Source organism: Petromyzon marinus, chromosome 7 (genome assembly GCF_048934315.1).
Source record: "Petromyzon marinus isolate PM22_M1 ecotype Great Lakes invasive population chromosome 7, UKy_Petmar_22M1.pri1.0, whole genome shotgun sequence".
NCBI lineage: Eukaryota > Metazoa > Chordata > Hyperoartia > Petromyzontiformes > Petromyzontidae > Petromyzon > Petromyzon marinus.
This window is the reverse complement of record NC_133673.1, coordinates 6,873,385-6,894,106: the sequence shown is the minus strand read 5'-3', so window position 1 is coordinate 6,894,106 and position 20,722 is coordinate 6,873,385. Positions and strand designations below refer to the sequence as shown.

Genomic DNA, 20,722 nt, shown 5'->3' with positions numbered 1-20,722 from the left:
CTGCCGCGGGGCTGTTGGCGCTGCCTGTGAGAGTGATGGGTAAATCACTGGACGGATTGCAGCCTCTACTACAAAAAGATTTCGGGTAGTCTGTTCAATATGGACAGCAGCATAGAGGTGGGGTGGGGGGGGGGATTTTTTGTTAATCAATATAACATTACCGGCACTACCTAAGGCCTATAAATCTTTATCGAAAATGAAAGGCCCAAGATGCTTGTTTCATTGCCCTTTCAGGTTTTTATGAAGAGCAGTGATCTTACCATTCACTTAATCCCTTATGATTTAATATGAAAGGAGCTTATGGAGGACCCACGCATCAATTTTGCAAGGTCAAAAGCTTACATAATTAGACTTCTCAATATAGATTTGCCTATTCTTTCTTTTACTTGTGTCACCAGATCAAAGAAAGTCGTGGTGATAGTTGTTTGTCTCTGCTGATTGAAAAACACTGGATGTTACAAGAGAATACATTTCTAAATGTGTAACTCGCAGATTGGAGAGAGAAGTCGGCTTCCAAATTACTATTTCACACATTTAATGAAGTTCAACGACTGGATGATAATGAATACAAACAATTATAAAACTGCTCACAAGTGAAATAACCTTCACCCGAATATTTAAACTTCGTGGAAGTGCATATTAAATTTGTGAGAGAGTGTACCATGTTTACGTAACTTATTTATGCTACCGCCTTCATCGATAAAAATGAATGGTTATTTTAAATTAATCACATTTTTCCAAGGACACAAAAAGAGCAAAAAGTTAAACATTATTATATGTGTGGTGTCGGCAAACAATATCAACCTTGCTGTTTAATTAAGTGAGAGAACACGGTGATGAGATGTTAACTACCTTGCCTGGTGTACAGGAGGGTCGTGGGTTCGATCCCCACCCTGTGACACCTGTATATTGGGAGTTTGCATGTTCTCCCCGTGGTCGGTTTTTTCCTCCGCAAATTTCCACACGATAAGCCATTTCATTGGGCTATCATTTTTGGCCAAGTCGCTTCTGAAAAAGAGATGTATAGCCCAGTTGGCCTTACCTGGTATAATAAAAAATAGTTTATAGCTTAGTAGTTTAGTCGTGTTCTATACACTGCTGGGTCACGTGCTCCTGATGTTGCCCGGTGTCCGTCATGGTTCTGCAAAGGCACACAAGTCATCTTTATCTTGTGCGTAAGCCGATCTCTCCACTGAAAATGACTCAATTGGGACGACACTTGGTCAACATCACCTCGACTGTGAAAACTTTGCAGAACCCGTTTGATCGCGGCTTGAGACTCGGTGAGGCTTTCCTGGGTGGCAGATTTGTGCCAGGAAAGTGTCATGTATTTTGATCAAAAATAACATTCACTTGACCTGACTAAATAGGCATAATAATCATTAATAATAAAAGTAATAATGTAGATTCCAATGTGTCTGTATTTTAGCAGATGTATGTGCATGTACTAATAACACGTTCACTCCGAAACATTTGTTTCCACGATTAACAATACGTTATAATGGAAACTTTACACGTTTAAAAGTTTAAAAAGAATTGTAATCCTTGTCTTTATTCTATTCATTAAAAAAAAACCTTCCACAATCCGTAAGCATATTCTTCGAAAGACTGTGTTTACCAATCTCTATGAAACAATTTACAGACATTGTTTAAAGTTTAGTTCGAAGATTATCTAATGTAATAGCATTCTCATTATTGCGTTTTATATTTCTCATTATGTTATGCACGTTGATGAATGACAAAATGTAATTCAATGGCGCTTTAGTCTATTTGTATGAAATGGGTTTGGTATGAGATTCCCCAGTATGACGCCAACATAACAGGGCACTGTCTTGGTTACTTATTATCGCTTATGGTATCAATTGGGCGCAGAAAATGCCATCCCAACATTGGTGTGAATTTTACAGGTCAGAGCCAAACACATCAATGTATTTGAGTCATCCGCCATCAACTGTGTTTCTCTCCTGTATGTTATCACGTGGGTATGACTGGAGTCACCGATTACTTGCTCCCATCGCTCATGGCGGAAGGATCCTCCACGAGAAGCAGTTCTCGAGAGCCCCTCAATCAAGCATTCGGTCTCGTCTTCCACTATTCTTAGAAGAGGTGGGAGTACCCACAATCCTTTGCCCCGCCATGGTGACCTGCCGATCGACTCACTGTACCCATTTATATTGCTGGGTGGACCGAGGTTGGGGAGGGGATTTAAGAAATGCTCCCATTAATTTGCCTCGTCAAGATATTGAACCAGTGACCTCTTGCATTTGCAAGTCCAGTGTGCTCACCGTTACACCATTGTAGCATCCCGTTGCTCTTACAAATTGTACATCGATCTCTCACCCTTGTTTTTCCACTGTGTCCAGGCATGAGTTGCTGGAGGAGGCCCGGAGACAAGGCCTGCCCTTTGCCCTCTGGGATGGGCAGACTGTTGTAGCGTGGCTGGAGGTAACACCACCCATTCCCCACGTGAACAAGGACAAAAAACATCATGCACACACATGGATTCTTTTTAGAAACGTGTAGAGGTGTATGCTTACAATTACTTTGAGAGACAGGGAGATGAATGTACACATTAGAGAACACACAGGTTAAATGCATCATTCTAACTCTTATGAAAAGTGAGTCGGCTTATCCTTACAGACAGACAGATGGTGGACAGAGATAATGCATTAACACTCTCAACCTTAGTTGAATAGCGTAAAAAAATCACGATGTTGCAATCCCGTTAAAATAGCCTTACATTCGGACTTCTGGAGGTATTGAAGGACTGCATTGGACACACTCAATACACAGTGGTATATAAGTACTGCTATTTTAATTTGCTTCCCTTGAAAAATTTTGTCTCTTCCCTGTTTGTGTGTGTCTGTGTGTATATATATGTAATGGGGAACAGGAGCACATTAGTTATTGCACTGCACTATGAACCTGGTGATCCGAGTTCGATTCCTGTTGATGGTCAATGTCAGTTACGATTATCTGAACCAGCCCTGGGCCTCTCCTAGGTCGACTCAGTCTTAAAATTAGTACTTAATCCGAAGTGTAAACACCGCCACCCACCCCCTCATGTGCCATGCCAGCCTTCATAGGTGCTTGCTGATAGCACTTTCCCCAACTATCTGTTAAGGCTATACGGGGGATCTTTGTCTTTGTTAAATATGTAAATACAGTCTATAAACCGTCTCCCTGCCCAAACCAGTTTTGGGGATCCAGTCCTCTAAGTTGGACATAGAAATTCTGCTTTTCCGTAGCAGGAGGCAGTGTTTCCTCATCGGGTGACCACTTGAACAAAGGCCATATATAATATGTAAAGTAAATAATAGTTATGCGATAAATAATAGATTAGTGTGGTTGGCTACATACAGTGCGAAAGACATTGAACATACATACATATAAAGTATGTAGTCGGTACACTTCTGGATGAAGGCTATTCCACACTTTGTGGGTCGTAGGGGTTATTTGACCATGCTTCACCATGCTGGTCAGTGTGAGTTGGTCAAGGATGGGGTTCCCAGACCGGTGGTTCAGATACCACTCGCCACTGAAGTTTAGATGCTTGGGATTATAGTGTGGCACTGCGGCATCATTTTGCCCCGTTTACAGTATGTAGTTAAGTGCTTTGTTTATTTCATGAAATCTTTTAAAGGTATTCTGTTGAGTAATATTACTAGATTATTGTATGTATGAGTGGAAGTCATACAATTCCATAAGGGATACTATAGAATCCTATAAGAATTTAAATTTTTGTAGGATTCCTGAAAATATTTTTTGTAATCTGATGTGATTTCTCGGAAGTGTAGATAATGGAATAAAATAGCTCTCGAGTGGTCTATAACAGCTGTCTGTCAGGATCCAATCGGTCACCATAACCAGATTACCACACGTTTCTCAGACTAATATTCAGGTGACGGCCTGGGTAGGCCATTGCTTCAAGCAAGTCTGTTTTTCATAACAGTCAAATCTTGATCAATTTTCAATTTATTTGCATTTACCTATGTATGCGTTGTGCAGTGGTTAGCACGATGAACCAGGCTGCTTGTGTTCGATTACCAGCCACGGCTAACATAAGTGGCAATCGATATTCAAACTGGTCCTGGGTGCACTCCTCCATAAGCAACCGCACTGATGAGCGTGGTGAAGTATGGAAATCAACGTGACCCAAACGGCCATGGGGAGGCCTTCATCCAGCAGTGGATTATCAATAGGCTGTACATTATACAAACAGCAAGTGCAACATGGTTTTCCCAAGCACAATAATGTAAACATCCTCGGTGAGTTTGCATTTGTTTTTTTTTCCCTACAACCCCTTAACGTGACTTATTGTACGCCTGAGATATTATCAATGTACATATCGTTATTTTACTGGTTTATGTTGTAACAAAAATTCGTATTGTATTTTAGGCAGCAGCAGCGGAGAGATGACAAGAGTATTGCTTCACGACTGATCTGTATTTTTATCTCTCCCCTCTGTACAATGAAAGTACTGGCACAGCGTGTCACAGGGCCCGTAGCTGTGGGATATTCTGTGCAGTACTCGGTGATAAGGCAGTTATATCGGTGACGATGTTCACGAACAGATATAAAAACAATTTTGCAAGGGAAAAGCAATTGAAGATTTTTTTGGGGCATTCTATTATGGGCAGGAATGCGTTCCTAACCGGCTGTCAGGGGGAACATTATTGCGATGAGCACACTCCATTTCAAAAGTGATTTTTTTTTTTACACGCGTGTCCAGTGTTATTTTTCAATCACGTAGGATCTCATTTGAAGTTGAAATGAACCCTTTACTTTTAAGCATATTTGTGCAATTCTTTTGAAAAGAAAATCGTTTGAGAATGCTGGAATAATGAGTGTTGCTCATTCGTTATAGCTGCAGGATTTGTGTAATATGGATGTCGGTAAACTTCTTACGGTCTATGTAAAAAATCTATTTCACATGCCGTCTTGAGGATTTGCAATTATTATAATACATTTGTATAGTTTTGTTTTCATGGATATTCTCAAAAAACGTCTGACATATTTTAATTCATTTGCATTTAGATTTATAGTTTTTTCCAATATAACATACTAGCCAATGAAACCCAGGAAATTTAAACTTTAGGACCAAGTGTTATTGAAGCACCAGCAAAAAGTACATTTTGTTTTGATATGAAGTGGCATTCTATCCCAGGGACGCTTATGAAGAGGTGAATGTAATACGTTCAACTACATTTTTGTGAATATACTTTAATTCTAGACAATCGACAGCTTAGGGTGCTGCAGATGTAATCTGCAACGGGTTCAATTTATAGCTTGGTTGCTTCCCAGCATAATGTATATACCGGCGGCAGGAAAAAAGGAGACATTTGCCCTTTTTGTGTGCCATTACCAGAGGTGACCAGAGCCAAGACCTTTTAAAATATTTATTGTTCCTAAATTATGATTTCGAGTGCGTTATCACTGGAGCCATGTCATGACGCAAGGAATTTGTTCAGAACTCTTGACAGAGCATCCACCCCATGTCACAGAACGGTCTTTTGTAGAAAAATATCGCAGAACTGCTTCTGATATCTTTTTTTAAAATGACTTGTCCATGCTAAAGGGGGGAAGCACTTTCCTGCCCTCCTTGCTACAAAGATCGTCAAACTGATCATTTTTGTTGTCATAGAGCTGGATTTTTTTTTTAAATAATGTACAAAATTTAATTGAAAATATGATGCGTTTTTGTGCAGTCACTGGTGTTCAGCCTGAGACCAACAATTTGCTACACTTGGTCAGGGGGACACTGCCTTGATTTGAACCCTGGGTCCCAGAATTGCAAGTTCTGCACTCTGACCTCTGAACCAGCCGGCCACCGTGGAGAGCCAAATACATGAGCTCAGCATATGTGAACTGCAGTATCACAACACCCCTAATCCTCTCCGCAGTCAGTCCACAATATCACGTCGTGTTACTCTCCCCCCACCCCCCGCCTCTCAATATTCCTCCTCTCCTTTCTGTGACCATGATGAGGATCTTAACAAAGAGCAAGAGGCTCGGCATCAGGCCAGCAAGGCCGTGGTTATTGTCCCTATGTGTGCGTGTGCACGTGTCTTTCAGCTGTGGGTGGGCATGCCGGCGTGGTACGTGGCCGCGTGCCGCGCCAACGTCAAGAGCGGCGCCATCATGTCGGCGCTGTCGGACACCGAGATCCAGCGCGAGATCGGCATCTCGAACCCGCTGCACCGGCTCAAGCTGCGCCTCGCCATCCAGGAGATGGTGTCGCTCACCAGCCCCTCGGCGCCACCCACCTCCCGCACGGTAGCGCCGCGCTCGCTCGTCTCCCATCCCTTCCGAGGGCTCGATGCCTCGTTGGTGTCGGCCAAAGTGCTCGGGCACTGCTCCTTGTTGTGGTGCGGGCCCCAGTGCCTCGCGCGCGCTGCTCCCCCTCACGAACCAACGCACAGACGCAACGACCCCGCATTTTGCTTTCAGTGAGCGAGCATTTACTCAGGCCGGCGGAGCACATGCCGGAGAAGGTATAGACCTACGCCATGGCTGGTCGCCTGCATCTTCCCAACTCTGATGTTTTTACATCATTGTCATCTTGAGCCACAGTCCATCCACTCACGGATGAAGGTCTCCCCAAGCTGCTACCGTCCCTCGTGATTCTGCGATGTAACAATCCACCTATCACCTGCACCCGAGCTTATTTCATTGCACCATCTCCTCGGTTGACATCCTCTCAGACCCGTTCAATTCCTTAGCTGCCACTCTATCATGATTCGTCACCATCGGCCGTCATTTCTTCTTGCTGTGACGTGTCCTACCCCAAGCCCCACTTACTTTTCTTAACAGTTTGAATGATGCCTTTAACCTGCATATTTTATTGAATCCATGTGTTCTTCCTCTTTCTCTGTCTCCCTCCTTCTCAATGTTGTACAATGTATCAAATATTAATTGTTGAGGCTGAGTTTGCTTGGGGGATGCCCAGGACAGGCTCTTGCCAGAGTATCATGAAAAAATATATTTTCAGATTACCATAATAAATAAAACCACTAACCTATTTTAAAGAATCAACTGACTTTATTAGAATTGAAAATAAAAAATAGTATCCATTATTATTACGAAGTTTGGTTATGAAACTTAATGCTCAACAAAAAAATAAGTAAGGCCCCTCTTATCATTGCGTAATGAATCTGTGATTGGTCTGATCGACCGGTACATTGCTGTGTCACATGATCTTCACATGTCACCATGGCGTTATGAACTATCACCGTGGTAACATGATTTCACAACATATATATCTGGAAATGCAATCAGATCAGTCAGTCGCAATTGTATAACCGTACTTGCCAATTATCGTGTTGCCACGTTACTTGTCAGTGTAAACAATATCATAATTGTTTGTGCTTTGAATCTAGCACCAACTGATAAATGTAAGTTGTAGATTAGGTGTAAATGTGCCAGTGGGCTATAAATACAAATATCAGACCCCAAGTGGCCGCAGTACATGGTAAAGGATCTCTTGAAATGACCTGGGGATTTTTCGTAAAGACGGCGGTTTATAGGGTAGCTTACGGCACATTGCGAATCTCTAGCTCTTAGCACAACAAAGACATTACCTTGAAGGCCTCAGAAGGTCAAGCTATTTGACTCTTTAGGGTACCATATCAAACCCACTTTGACCTTATTTCTCAACGGCTGTCAGCTTCCCTCAGTAGAAATACTTCACACAAACTGACCATTTAAGAAGAGGTCAAAGACTGCCTTGTTTAGGGTTACGTCTGATTATCGACTTGCCCTTTCGCAGTCTAATGGCTCCCTGACCTTTGGCCATATAACCCTTGTAATTAGTCAGGGACTTGGTGATTCTCGCGACACATGCTGAGTTCAGTCCTCCTACCTATCCATTTCTCAAACCAGCCACTGATTACACAGCCAAAGGAAGCATCTGCCTTCCTTATGCCTATTAACCTTTGTGTTAGGGGCTAAAGGTGATCCCATTGAAGCCATTTGGCAATTAAAATCATTATCTGTGGATTAACCAAATCACGTGGAATATCACAGTACACAATACAGATGCATTTTCGCCTATTTACTCACGTGTTCTTGAAGATGGTGTCTTTAGAGAATTTGGCTAACGTCAGCCATTTGACAATTAAATAAAGTCAATCGTCCAAGATGGTTCTTTTTGTTGCAAGGGGGTGGTGGAGCCATCTACAGATTTCAATTTTTACTGCTTTACATTCTAGAGAAGGTGGTTACACAACCCTCAGGATGATCCCAACCCTTGGAAAATTCAATTACGTGGGGCAGCTGCTAGAAACTGGGTTGTGTGGTGGTCCAGTTATTTGTACACTGGACTTTGCACCTAGCAGCCTGAGTTCGATTGCTGGTCATTGCTAACATCACTTGCAAGTAATATCTGTATGCCGCTTCACCGCCCTGCGCTGACCGGTGTGGTGAAGTATGGTTGAACAACCTCCATGTCTAGCTTGCACGGAGAGGCCTTCAAGAAGCAGTGGTTTGATTAAATGATATAAATTGTTTATTTATGATAATGTAAACATACAAGTATCCTCACGTGGGCAAATTGGCCACACATCTTCACATAGCGATTAACCAATCAAAATTAATACATGCTGCATATTCTGTATATTAGGGGTAGAACGATGCATCTATTAACTGATGAATATCGATTCTCAAGCTCACGATGCAGGAATCAAAGTGTGCATGTGAAAATCAATGTTTTGCGATTCATACATTAGGCTCACATGACGCCTTCAGACTCGCATAAAGACCCATAGACTGATATAGAGACCCATAGACTCACTCAGAGGCCCATTGACATGCACTGGACATGAGTTCACACAGACCCATAGGCGTGCAATGGCCGTGAGTTCACAATGCTTTCCACTGCTTGTTGTGGAGTGTTAGGTTATTTACATGTGACACTCGTGGCTCATGGAACAGCCAGGAAGGGGAGTAGAGTCGGCGCAAGATGAGCAGGGAAGGGATGTGCGGGACGGAAGTACCCCAAGACGGACAACGAGGCCACGGCTCAGGATGAGCAGCAGGAACAAAGGAGGAGTGCAGGAAGGGAAAGGGGAGCAGAAGGAAATGACTTGGCCAAGATGTCTGCGATGGGAGGGGAGGGAAGAGCAGGGAAAGAGAAGGAACGAGCAAGCAGAACTGAGCTACACGGGGCAGCGTTTGTTTTCACAGGGGGCGGGCAGAGGGGACTGCTTCAGAGCATTGTGTGGCCGCACAGAAGTTAGGTGATTTACGGGAGGCTAGAGCTGATTTAGGTAGACAGATTTGAATTTACATTTGAACATGCAAATTAACGACCGCTGTGGCATGCATCTCATGGGGGTGGGTGGGGGGGGGGAGAGACTGCTAAATCCCAACAGAAATGCCCAATGCATGGGTTTCATTTTGCACATTACCATTCAAGCTTGTATATGCAGTTTGAGTCTTAGCGCCCTGTCAAGAGGAAGTTACTGAGATATATTGTCAGCCGTTAATCCCACAGCACACAGGCACGGGCAATAGGATGATGAAATGGGAAATATTCACTGACGTGAGCGGACAGCTTTCATCAAATAGCGGCGAAGCATTGTGGCTTCTGCCTAGTCATTGGCGACAAGTTAATAAGTTTCCCCATGGGTCTCTATCCACGGACATAATCTGCACGTCTGACCTGCGAGTGCAAAAATTATCATCTTGGCGGTCTCTGAAGTGAAATCTTACAGCCAGTCTAAGCATAGCTGGGGATTACTGATTCTTTTAAGGGTTAATTGAATTTTATTCCCTCGGACACGAAAATGAAAATTTCTGCAAATCGATTTCGTGTTCTCAAGGGGTCCGGTGCGTAGCATGTAGTGTTTTACAGGGACAATATTTTAATCCAATGATGATTTACAAACCGCTGGATTGTGGTGACTCCACATCGGAAAATGTAATTTCCATATAAATAAATAAGTTTTATATGCTTCATCCAAACATAAATAATGCTGTTTGGTCAATGTTAGGCGCCAAAGGAATCAGCCTCGGATCCCATAGTTGTTATATTTGTATAAGTTATTGTGTATTTGTACCGTTAAAAAACATTTTAATTTTACATTATGGCATGCAAGTTGTCAGCAGTTTTATAGGCAAACATATATCATTTGAATTAAAATGTTCCTTTAAAAAACAATGAGTTATTGGTAGCCGTTTGTATTTTTTATATTTTACTGAACTGATAAATCCTTTGGTTTAATAAGTCCTGATGGTTCACCGGTGTAACTGTTGCTGATAGCTCACTCCTGATAGCTCACTCAGGTGCTCTTGTTTAAGGATCATACCACCCAGCCCGGTCACACGTGCTACATTTCCACGGCTATTGGCCACGTGGAAGCGATCTTAAAATAGTTTTAAAAGCTTGATCTAGACTTGTGTTAGCAGGCTAAGCGTCTCCGAGCCAACACATTGTTTCTTTTGTAATTCTCACCGCGTGCTTTTAACCGACACGTGGCCTTGAGGTTGGACTAAGTGACCACGCATCCCCTTTCCACATTGACACGATGTCTGCACGTATGTGTGTTGAACTTCTTTCGCACCGTACGTAGCCAATCATGCTAATTGGAGGTGCACTACAATGTCACTACGATGTCACGATGGTCCTGATGCCAGCTGGGTTAAAAGCGTTGCAGCTTCCGTCACATGACGGTGAGCTCGTGAGCCTGGGTAACCAAGTCCACCTGTTTTGGGGTTCTCAGGTCGAGTACCGAAGTTGGCACCATTCCCAGTGTTTCATGGAAACACAGCACCGTCTTTCACATCATCTCTCACAGCACCTGGTATTATTCATCACAGTTAGAGACAGATTATCGCTGCTGCTGAAGGAACACCTCACTATGGCCAATGATTGAAGTATTACATTCTGTTCCTGTATGAGAAAGTCTGTTCATGGGCAGTGGGGTCAAAGGTATGGGGGACTGTAACGAACAATAAACGCCCGGAGTGTGCTATTAATGACTGATGTGAAATGCGCAAACTCTGTGCCTCTGGTTGAATTGAATGATGTTGTGTAGGGACACACCCAGTTGCATCATAGCATGGTGCCTGTAGGAAGACACGTGAAGAGTAGGGTGCCAACCTGTACAGTAATCTCTCATTTAACACGGTAGATGCGTCCCTGAAAGGTCACACGCGAAGCGAAATCCGCGCGAAACACTAGGAGTTGCTGTGCTGAATGGCATTTGCACTGTCACTTCAACCTGCAGTCGTCCCGTGGCGGGACAAAGAACCGAGATGAGGGTACGCCGCCGCATACCGTATCACTCCGCGTACTGTATCGTACTGCTCGGCCACCGAGCTCAAGAAAGTAGTTTGTCGTCAACAAAAGGCGTTATGCGTTGCGCTGAAAAGCTTTCCCCGAATGGAAGGACCGCATCAAAGTGGAAACGCGTTGTGTGAACACGCATTAAGTGAGGACTTGCCGCATGTGTACAATTTGAAAGGCATTTCCTAACTTTAGTCGGTATTCTTGAGGCAATCGTTCTGTTTTTTTATTTCTCAAAAAGCAAGAACTGGACAAAGAAGTGACCAAACATTTCAAGCAGTACCCTCTCAAAAAGTCTCGACTCAACGAGGCATTCTTTCACGACTATTTATCCCGATCTTCCCCCCCTGCCCCCATGTTCCTGCAAGCGTAGCTTTACAGATGTTAAAATGCACACCCGTCAACTTTCCTGATTAAAAAAAAAAAATTGGGAAAATGAAACTACATCGCTAAAGAGTCCATTATTACAGCATTGGAATCGACATCACAGTCTTCTTATTGATTCTGTCTAAGATTTAGTGAAAGAGATGCCAAGGAGCTGAATATCCGTCATATCATTTCGGCATCACCTCCAGGCTAATGCCACAGCTGGTCCTTCTGCACACTCGCCGCCATGGAGCGTCAAACTAGCAGCGCTCCTGCAGCGGACGGTTCTGAGTACTCTGACCCCCGCCCTCTGTTCTCTAGGCCGGCTCTCCGGCGGCTTGCGATGCCAACCCGTGTTTTTCGCTTGCGGTGCCCGCTCGACGCCGTGCTAACCCTCTGCTTTGCACTCTGCCTCCTCTCCCCCTGCGGCCTCCGCGTGTCGGTCGGCCGCCTCCCCCTCAGACCACAGGCAATGTGTGGATGACTCACGAGGAGATAGAGACGCTGGCGGCGGCCGCACGAGCGGTCAGTGCTGCGCCGCCGCGTCCTCCTCCTCCTCCTCCTACCCTCGACCGCCACCTGCTCCTCCTCCTTGACCACCCCCTCTACGAGGCAACTTGAGCTTTGCCCCTTTTCGCTCTACCGTCCCGTTCACCGTGCCCTTCTCTCTGGCGTGCGCGCGCTCGCCTCGTCGTATGCCTTCGCTCTCCCCCTTTGTCTTATCCACTCCGTTATCTTGTCTCCTTGTTTGCAACTCCCACACATTTCTCATTCCCACTTCACCCATCTCTCTCTCTCTCTCCACTGCCCTCACCACTTCCTGTCTATCTCCTGCCATCTCGTCACCTCCCACCACGATCCAGATTTTATTTTATTTTTTCACTTTCAGCCTTTTTACTTGCTTATGTTTTAAACTGCGTTGTTACATACAACGCTTTTATGTAACACGTTTTCCTTTCGTTCCACTTTGTTTAGTTGAACGACTTCTTGGCGTGAGAATTTACCAGAGAAAGCGTTTTGTGTCTAATTCGATACGCCGCTACTGCTGGCCTGCCTTGAAAAGTGATGCTTGGTGGATTCTTGTGATCTCAGTAACTCGCCATCCCAAGGTACCAGGGCACTCAATCGCTCCTCACATTTTAATTTTCTCGAGCTCTTGCTTAAAAGCGATTCTCGTTGGGTTCGTCTTCAAGCGGCTTGTACACGCTTCGTTGCTCTGAACCTGACTCTGTGATATTCTCCTGCCGATTGTATTCACGATTGTCTCGGCTGCGATGTCGTGCGTCCGATTTTTAAACTCCATGCCCTCTAAGCTGCCATCGCCTGCTGCAATGGGATCCCTCATTTGTTTGCAAGAGCATGCTGCCTGTGGCATGTTCCATGGTGCATGCTCTATATGTGCTACACGAGTGTTTTGTTTTACCAGTAAGCAGCATTGTGTTGTGTGAAACGTGTTTAAACACAAGCATGTTTTCCGTTATACTCAATGCATTTTTTCCTCTCTCCCACACCGATTAGGACTTTTGTATCACACACCTTTGGGAACAAGCAAACATTTTCAAATATCTGTGCATAGCAAATGCTGCACTTAAAAGTCCAACGTTCTAAACAATGTAGAACAAAAACGTCCAATGTCCTTAAAGCATCGTCATGTTGAGGCTGTGTTGCCAGGTTATTACTCATTCCAATTTTCCCGCTGAAACGTTAAAGTAATGAAACCATCAATAGTTTAGAATGTTCAGCATAATCGATCGCGTTCACGTCCTCTGGTTGGTATCCCACACAAGCAAATTGACATTCTACTCCCCCCACTTGGTTCCGATCTCACAGTGTGGCAGTAGAAACAATGGGACAAGTTATAAGAATAGGTTTTACCCTTTCTGGCAATAAATCAGGTTTTAAGATGTCATGTTTTAATTTTGTCAAGGGAGGTCCCAAAATGGGACAGGTTTCTTGGAAAAAAACTCCACCACCTCACTCCCCTCTGCAGTATAAATGGGTTCACCAAAGAGTCGATTGAGAGGCGATGCGAGGTGGGGTAAAGTGTGAGTACTCTCGCCTCTCCCAAGAATTGGATGCATATGCCAAATTACCCTCCAGCGGGACCCTCTAGTGCTCCCTCTGGAGGAAGCGATTCTGCCAGCAGTGAACTAAACAAATATTTTTGTTTATTTCCATCTACCATTCATTAAAAAACACATAGATGAGTGCATCATGCATGAAAACATTACACAAAGGCACCTGGAAAGAAAAGAACATAGATTTTTCTTTATTTATTTGTTTACAGATCCTACGGTAATTTCAAAATCTAATTTGTGAAATATTCAAATAGGATATTGATGTCGACTGTAGTCTGGCCAATATTCATTGCAGATGGAAATGGTGCCAAGACTTGTGTGTGGGCCCTACCATTTTAAGCATCCAATCAATCGCTCTAAGCCATAAACAGTGAGATGTAGTTCAATTGCAGCTTTGAAAGGGAGAGATGATTTCAAGGCAATGTACCAAGAAATGTGCCGTCATAAAAACCCACATTTCTCCGCATTATTTTGCCCATAGTTATTTTTCTTGCTCTGAGACAAAAACGGCAACTTTGTTTTCTTCATACCAGATTCCTTTTGACGTTATTTTATACAAACTTTGTATCTGAATATACTGTTTTCCATCCGATCATTATTCAGTTCTGGTGGGGGAACCAATTAAGCGGAGAAAATTATAACTGTACTCCCTAAGGATGAGGGAATTTAACTTTTGTGTTCTCATATATTTAAAAAATAAAGCCCTTCACCGAAACACTCTTAAACCTCCTTTGCAAGAACATCTTCCTCTAAGAATTTGCAAATGAATCTTACATGGTCCTGATGGAATTACACTATTTATATTCACAGCCCTTTAGGAAGATTGCATAATTTGTTTCAATTCCACAATTTATTTTTTTACTTGTGGGACGTTCTATACCATTCAGTGCTCTGTACAAGAAATCAAGGCCGTAATTATAATATATATTGGGGGGGGGGGGGGACACATCCCCCCCCCCCCCCAATAATAAAATATGCTCAAGATGTCCCCCCTAATATATTGCTATAAAAATATTTTTTAAAATTGCTATGCTATGTAAATAAAAATAACAATTTGCTGAACCTTGCCCACAATATCTGGACTTGTCTTCATATAACAATGCATAGATTTCTGTTTATATGATTGTGGTTATGGTTGTACTTTATTAATCCCTCATCTCTGCCATTACATACAGTACAATGAAACAAAAAAAAGGTAAAAAATAAAAAAAAACAGAGCCATGTAATACAATACACTATTAGACATTATTGTTAAAAATAAATAAAAAGTCAATCCTATGTGTTAGTGAATTTTTTAATATTTTAGGCAGGAAATTAGTTTTAAAATTTAGATTTTTTTCTGGGGGGGGACCCCAGACCCCCTGGAAAATTTGGTCCCCCCCAATGTTGACTCCATGGCTACGGCCTTGCAAGGAATACGTACGTTTAAAGGTCGGCGAGGGATATTAACACAGACTGAGCTACCATGCCCTCGCTCTAACGCACTGACTTGTAAACAATCGGTGCCGGCATCGGTTTCTTTCATGAAACAACAACGGTCAACTTTCAAATGTCAACTTTTATGCTTTTCCCACGAGATTCAAATGCTCATGTGAATTTCAGGCCTCTGCTGCTTTACCGCAGGCCAATAGTTGCAGTGTTTTGTGTTTGATTGTATCAGGCTGCAGCATTTGGCATGAACTGAGATGGCATTAGAACCACTAATTTTGCTGTTAGACATGCGTTCTGCCATGAGTACGTGCATTTATCTAAAAATTTAAATACAGTAATTTGGCGTGACAAATACTAACCACAGCAATGTAATTTGTAAATGTTATTTGTCTATAAGCTATCTTATCTTTCTTAGTATATTTAAATTGCATAAAGCCAAGTATAGCTCTTAACTATAAGTAATTTCCTGCCCTGGAAACTAATTTGCCATAGCAATTGTCACTAAGTCAAATTATGTAAGGTTCCTTTATATAGAGTTGTACTGACTGTGCAGTCGTAAAAGTCCACGATTATGTGTGTGCGTCTAGAGTTAAGCTGGACTGACCAATTCCTCTGTTCTAATTTAAACACCTGTTCGTGGTGCCAATTTATTTCATGATAATATCACGTGTCACTGAAATCTTGCTCTGAGTTTCAGAATTCATTTGCGATGTTGTCGTCTTGCAGAGCCACACAAGATCTCGCTTGCAAATGCATGACACTGGTACCTTGTGGACTCAAACGGTCTGCCTAACAGTGGATGTAATGAGCATGCGTTGATTGTATTTCATCCGCTGCTAGGTGAAAGGGTTTAACGAGCGGCATGCCAATTACTAAACGAACGTATATGCGCTTCTTGGCTGGCTGCGCGAGGGTTGCCACCCCATCATGGTTTTCCCAGGATTGTCCTCGGTTTGAGGTAGCTCTCCTAGGAAATCTTGCGTAACAATACACCATTCCAGTCTGCGCATACGAATGCAGTATTCCCCTCTTCCGATATTGTGGGATATTCTTCTTCCCATGATACGCCGTGGTTTGTTTTGTACCTCGGAGGTGGCAACCCCCCAACTCTCCGTGCATTTTCAAATGAGCTCTTCGACTCTGGCAACTGTGGGTGACCAGCTTCTGCCTTCCTGTCCTCACTACTTTCTGTCGCTCTTCCCCGTCCGCACTAATCGCTGCCTCGGTAATGTCAGGAGGATGAGGAGGGCAGCTGGGCACAGGTAGGCTCACTTTAACGCACACATCGTGTGTATGTGTGTTGAACGTCTTTCGCGGCGTACGCAGCACACCGCGCTCATCAAAGTGAACGTTTCCTTCGTGAGCCCAGGCTCTGGGCCTGTCCTCTGTGGTCAAATGCGCACAGTGCTTGGCGGTGTGTACTCGGCAGGGGTTTGGGTAGGCTGCTTTGAAAGTAGTCATCCGAATGCTTTTGAAGGTAATGCAGAACTTGCCGAGACAGTTTGATTATGGAAATTTTGTTTCGCGCTCGAACATTTGGTGATCCAATTAAATATTTCTTAAGGGGTCGTTAATTCATTTGAGTTTCAGCACCTTCAAGCTAGGGGCATGGTACAATTGGGCCCATCGGCAATCAACACAATAGCTTTGAAAGATTGTGTTTTAAGATTAGAGTATATCAATGATTAATACAATGTAAGCGCCATTTAAAAGAGAATAACCGTATGCCCAGTTTAAATTTTTTAGTGTAAATTCCACTACCACAAGATGTGTGGTTATTTCCACCTGCAAGCACTGTGTTGCTAAGTGCTGTGAACGAGAACTTTAGCATCTGTGATGTTTTACATTTTATTTGAGTTTCCATGTCAGATTCTATTTTTTATTATTTTTTGTTGCGAAGAATCACTGCCAAGAAACGCATTTGTTTATTTCTTTTAAAGTTTCAGGAGGTATGCCTGCATGCATACACATGTGGTATAACACGTAGGCTTTCGCGACCAATGTCATTCATTAAGAAGTTTTTGGGTTAGATCGCATAAATATATGCATTCTCTCTTGTATTATGAAAACAATTATGTAATGTTCAATATTGTTTGACCTTGTACCATGAAACGTAAATTAATATCAGGTCTTTAAAATAAAATCTAGAAATACTATTTGATAAAAAAAAATAAGTGCATATATAAAATAAATCATAAGGCCTGACATTATACTGTAGTTAAAAAAATATAATACAATAAATTGTTGCAAAAGGTTCCTAAAATGTACATTCATGCTCTTACAAATATGCATATGAATACATGCATATTGGTTTGGGCACTCGAGTTTCAGTTGTAGTTGAAAAAATAAATCTGCTTCGACTGCTAACCAGAGGCAGGTAAATAGCAATTATGTGGTGATGCTGCGTTGGTATTGGGTGCACAAGCACCGTTTAGAACAACAACAAAAACTCAAACGCAAGCGTCAAACAAGAGGATTTCTCCACAACTCTGGCTGTTGCCTGATGATACTGGGTGTTTTAATTGCCGGCGAAATGTCACAGTACTCGAATTGTAATTGTCGTGGGTTTACTCTGCAACACGCCAGTGTGCTGTACTAGTAACGAATTGGCATGTTTTGTTTACGTGACAAACCTTACTAATTGGCGGTGTTGGGTGGTGGCGGGTTTAACAACACATTTATATTCACGCGAACTAACTCAAAAACCTACATATTGGTCAATAATACTCTGCCCCTAAAAGAGAAAATATATTGACGGGAAACGATTTGGGCAATGGCTCTTATTCATAGCACGTGAAATGTGCAGTTGCTTGAAACGTCGCCTAATTAATATATATATTTCATTTTAAGACACTGTTTTTGGTTTTAATTGTTTTTGTTATTCGACAAGAGCCCGGTACAGAATGCAAGCAATGACAAGGGAAGGAAGGGGGGCACAGAAATATCCACGGGCAGAATCCCAGAATGCAGAGCTCCACGGGTTGGTGTGGGAAAGGGAAAGAAATGGGCTCACCATGCCCGACTTGCGTAGGGTACTGAGAGCGGTGGCGATTCGGACTCATTTTAAGACACCGTTATTGACGGAGATGGTCGGAAGTGATTTTTTTTCCTCGGTGGGGGGGGGGTTGTTTTTTTTCCCGGTTAGCGATGGTCCCGTTTGTGTTTACTAAAGAGTTGTTGTGCGCGCACACACATGCATTCATGTCACTGTGGCGCTGTAACTCCCAGAGCGCGGGTGTAATATTACATGCATTGACAATCGAGCCTGGGACCAAAAAGAATACCTTCAGGGCCAATTAATTATGTTAGACGTGACCAAAAAAAAAACCCAATTGCTTTCAACTTGTCATTGCGTTTTTAGAGATGAGACTATAAAATGAATGCACATCTTGTTAGACTGGGAAATAATTTCCCTTTAGAAATTTGCAAAGCGCAATCACCGCTTTCAATTCAGAAATGGTGTTGGGTTTCTAGTTTATTCCCCACCGCGCTTTATTGCATTAATAAATTGTGCTCCAAACTTTTTAGACTTGTCAACGGCAGACCTGGTTATTGTGGGGAGCGCTGCGCATGCATGACGCAAACAATTTTAAATTACATTAGCATCTTAATGAGATGAGGACATGATGAACCTCCCTAATAAATAGGCTTTCTCGAAGATGTGTGTGTGTTTGTGTGTATATGTTTATTATTTACATCCAGGTTATTGCTTTATCTTGCCGCTATCGGAACGAGGAGCCAACTACATGTGTATATATTTACGATATTTATGCAGGCATTTAAACGATGTCTGCATGTTTTAATTTTGGAGAAAAAAATGAAGGATGGGTTTAATGGTGTGTGTGTGTGTGTGTGCGTGCATGTGTGTACGTGTGTGCTTGTGTACCTGTGCGTGTTGCTTCCTCTGTACATTCCACGCTTCCTGTTGCTCTGCTTTCTCAACTCTACACGTGTGGCATCGACTTGTGCGCGTGCGGCTGCGTGTCTTGGCGCGTGCCCATCCACGTTCGTCCCCCGCCACCTCTGCGCCTGCGCCTGCTGTGTGTGTCGTGCGTATTTGTTTCGCTCGGTGCGTGCCGCGTGCTGGCATGCCTCTTCGCCCAGACGCTGGCGTACGGAGACATGAACCACGAGTGGATCGGCAACGAGTGGCTGCCCAGCCTGGGCCTGCCGCAGTACCGCAGCTACTTCATGGAGTGCCTGGTGGACGCCCGCATGCTCGACCACCTCACCAAGAAGGACCTGCGGGGCCAGCTCAAGATGGTCGACAGCTTCCACCGGTGAGCGAGAGACCCATGGGACGGGCAAGGCACTCGCCTGCCTTGCCTCGCGCTCTAAAGCCGCTGGATATCTGAAGAGTCGGCAGCGCTCGCCTTGAGCCAGTTCACTTGCTTGATAATGCAAATCTGGCGACAGCTGTCCAGGCATTAACGACGTTCACTGTACGCCATAAAGGCAGGCCTAAGTGTCTCCCTGCTCAAGCAAGCAATGGCGCAATGCTCCTCTTCCTGTGTGTAGGTATTCACATTTGTGCTGTATAGCTATCCGGTGTATCCTAGTTTGTCTGCCGTGTGTTGCTCGAAAAACTCTTGAGGTTTTACCCCTGCAGAAGCTCCCAGCACGTGGTATAACCCGAAAACGCAACGGAGAGCTACGCTCATCTCAATTTTGGTGATCCTGAGCCAGTCGTGGATATTTCACATTCTCTTGGTGGGAGCCGGTCAATTTACAGTCCGGACCACCACCATTGAATTCCCACAAAGTGGTGCTCATTTTTCCTCTACAAAGTGGACATTCACATGGATTTGTCATTGAGCGTGACTGTCATCACCCTTCGAGCGAAATACCCTCAGTAATTATTTTGTTAATTCACTGCTTTATCAACCCACCAACCTTGAATTCCATTTCTTGCCGTGTCATTATGGGGAGTGATAACCTAAATAGGTCCTGGCCACTTCCTGCGCTTGAACTTGCACTGACCAGTGCGGTGAAGTATGGTCAAACAACCCCAACAACCGACACGGCATGGGGAGGCCTTCTTCCCACAGATTGATGAAGGGCTGAAACATATTTTGCTTAATTCTTGACATGAAATACACTTTCAGTAGCAGCCCATGAACAAATGTGTGTTAACAACAGGTGGCAACATATATCGTCTTCATATGCATCACATTCTCTTGCATTGGCAATGCTCTCGAATGTTCAGGACTGATGTTTGTTAAGTTGGTTGAAGTTTATAGTGAGCAGAATGAAGGCCCCTCCTTCACTGATCGACCGTCGATTCACACCAGAGTGCACGTGTCAGCTCATTGTCAATTTACAAATGAGTGCACATGTCAATCCAGTGTCAATTCACAATGGAGTACACACGTGTCAACTCGGTGTCAATTCACACCGGAGTGTGCATGTGTTTGTTTGCGTTGCTGGTAGTCGCATGGATGCCAAATCACAGTGCAGCTGCGTGAGATTTTAGTTGCCCCTCTCCATGGGGAAGAAAAGGTCCCTTTTGTAAACAAGGTGGATGTAAAAGGTGACAAAGATAAAGCTGCAGACCTGCTAC

The 20,722-nt window shown here is 43.5% G+C and overlaps 1 protein-coding gene across 13 annotated transcripts in view; it reads left to right on the top strand.

The window, feature by feature from the left end:
- The window catches only part of PPFIA2 (PPFI scaffold protein A2), a 351,275-nt gene that overhangs the window by 303,259 nt on the left and 27,294 nt on the right, over positions 1–20,722 (top strand). For 6 of the 13 annotated variants that reach the window (XM_076065293.1, XM_076065291.1, XM_076065298.1 and 3 more), the window contains 5 exons: positions 2,364–2,445; positions 6,076–6,276; positions 12,116–12,178; positions 16,398–16,425; positions 19,250–19,442. In XM_076065293.1, the coding sequence (XP_075921408.1) occupies positions 2,364–2,445; positions 6,076–6,276; positions 12,116–12,178; positions 16,398–16,425; positions 19,250–19,442 (567 nt within the window). The remainder of the gene's footprint in view (positions 1–2,363; positions 2,446–6,075; positions 6,277–12,115; positions 12,179–16,397; positions 16,426–19,249; positions 19,443–20,722) is intronic. The other 7 variants (XM_076065292.1, XM_076065302.1, XM_076065299.1 and 4 more) reach the window with 5 other exon arrangements.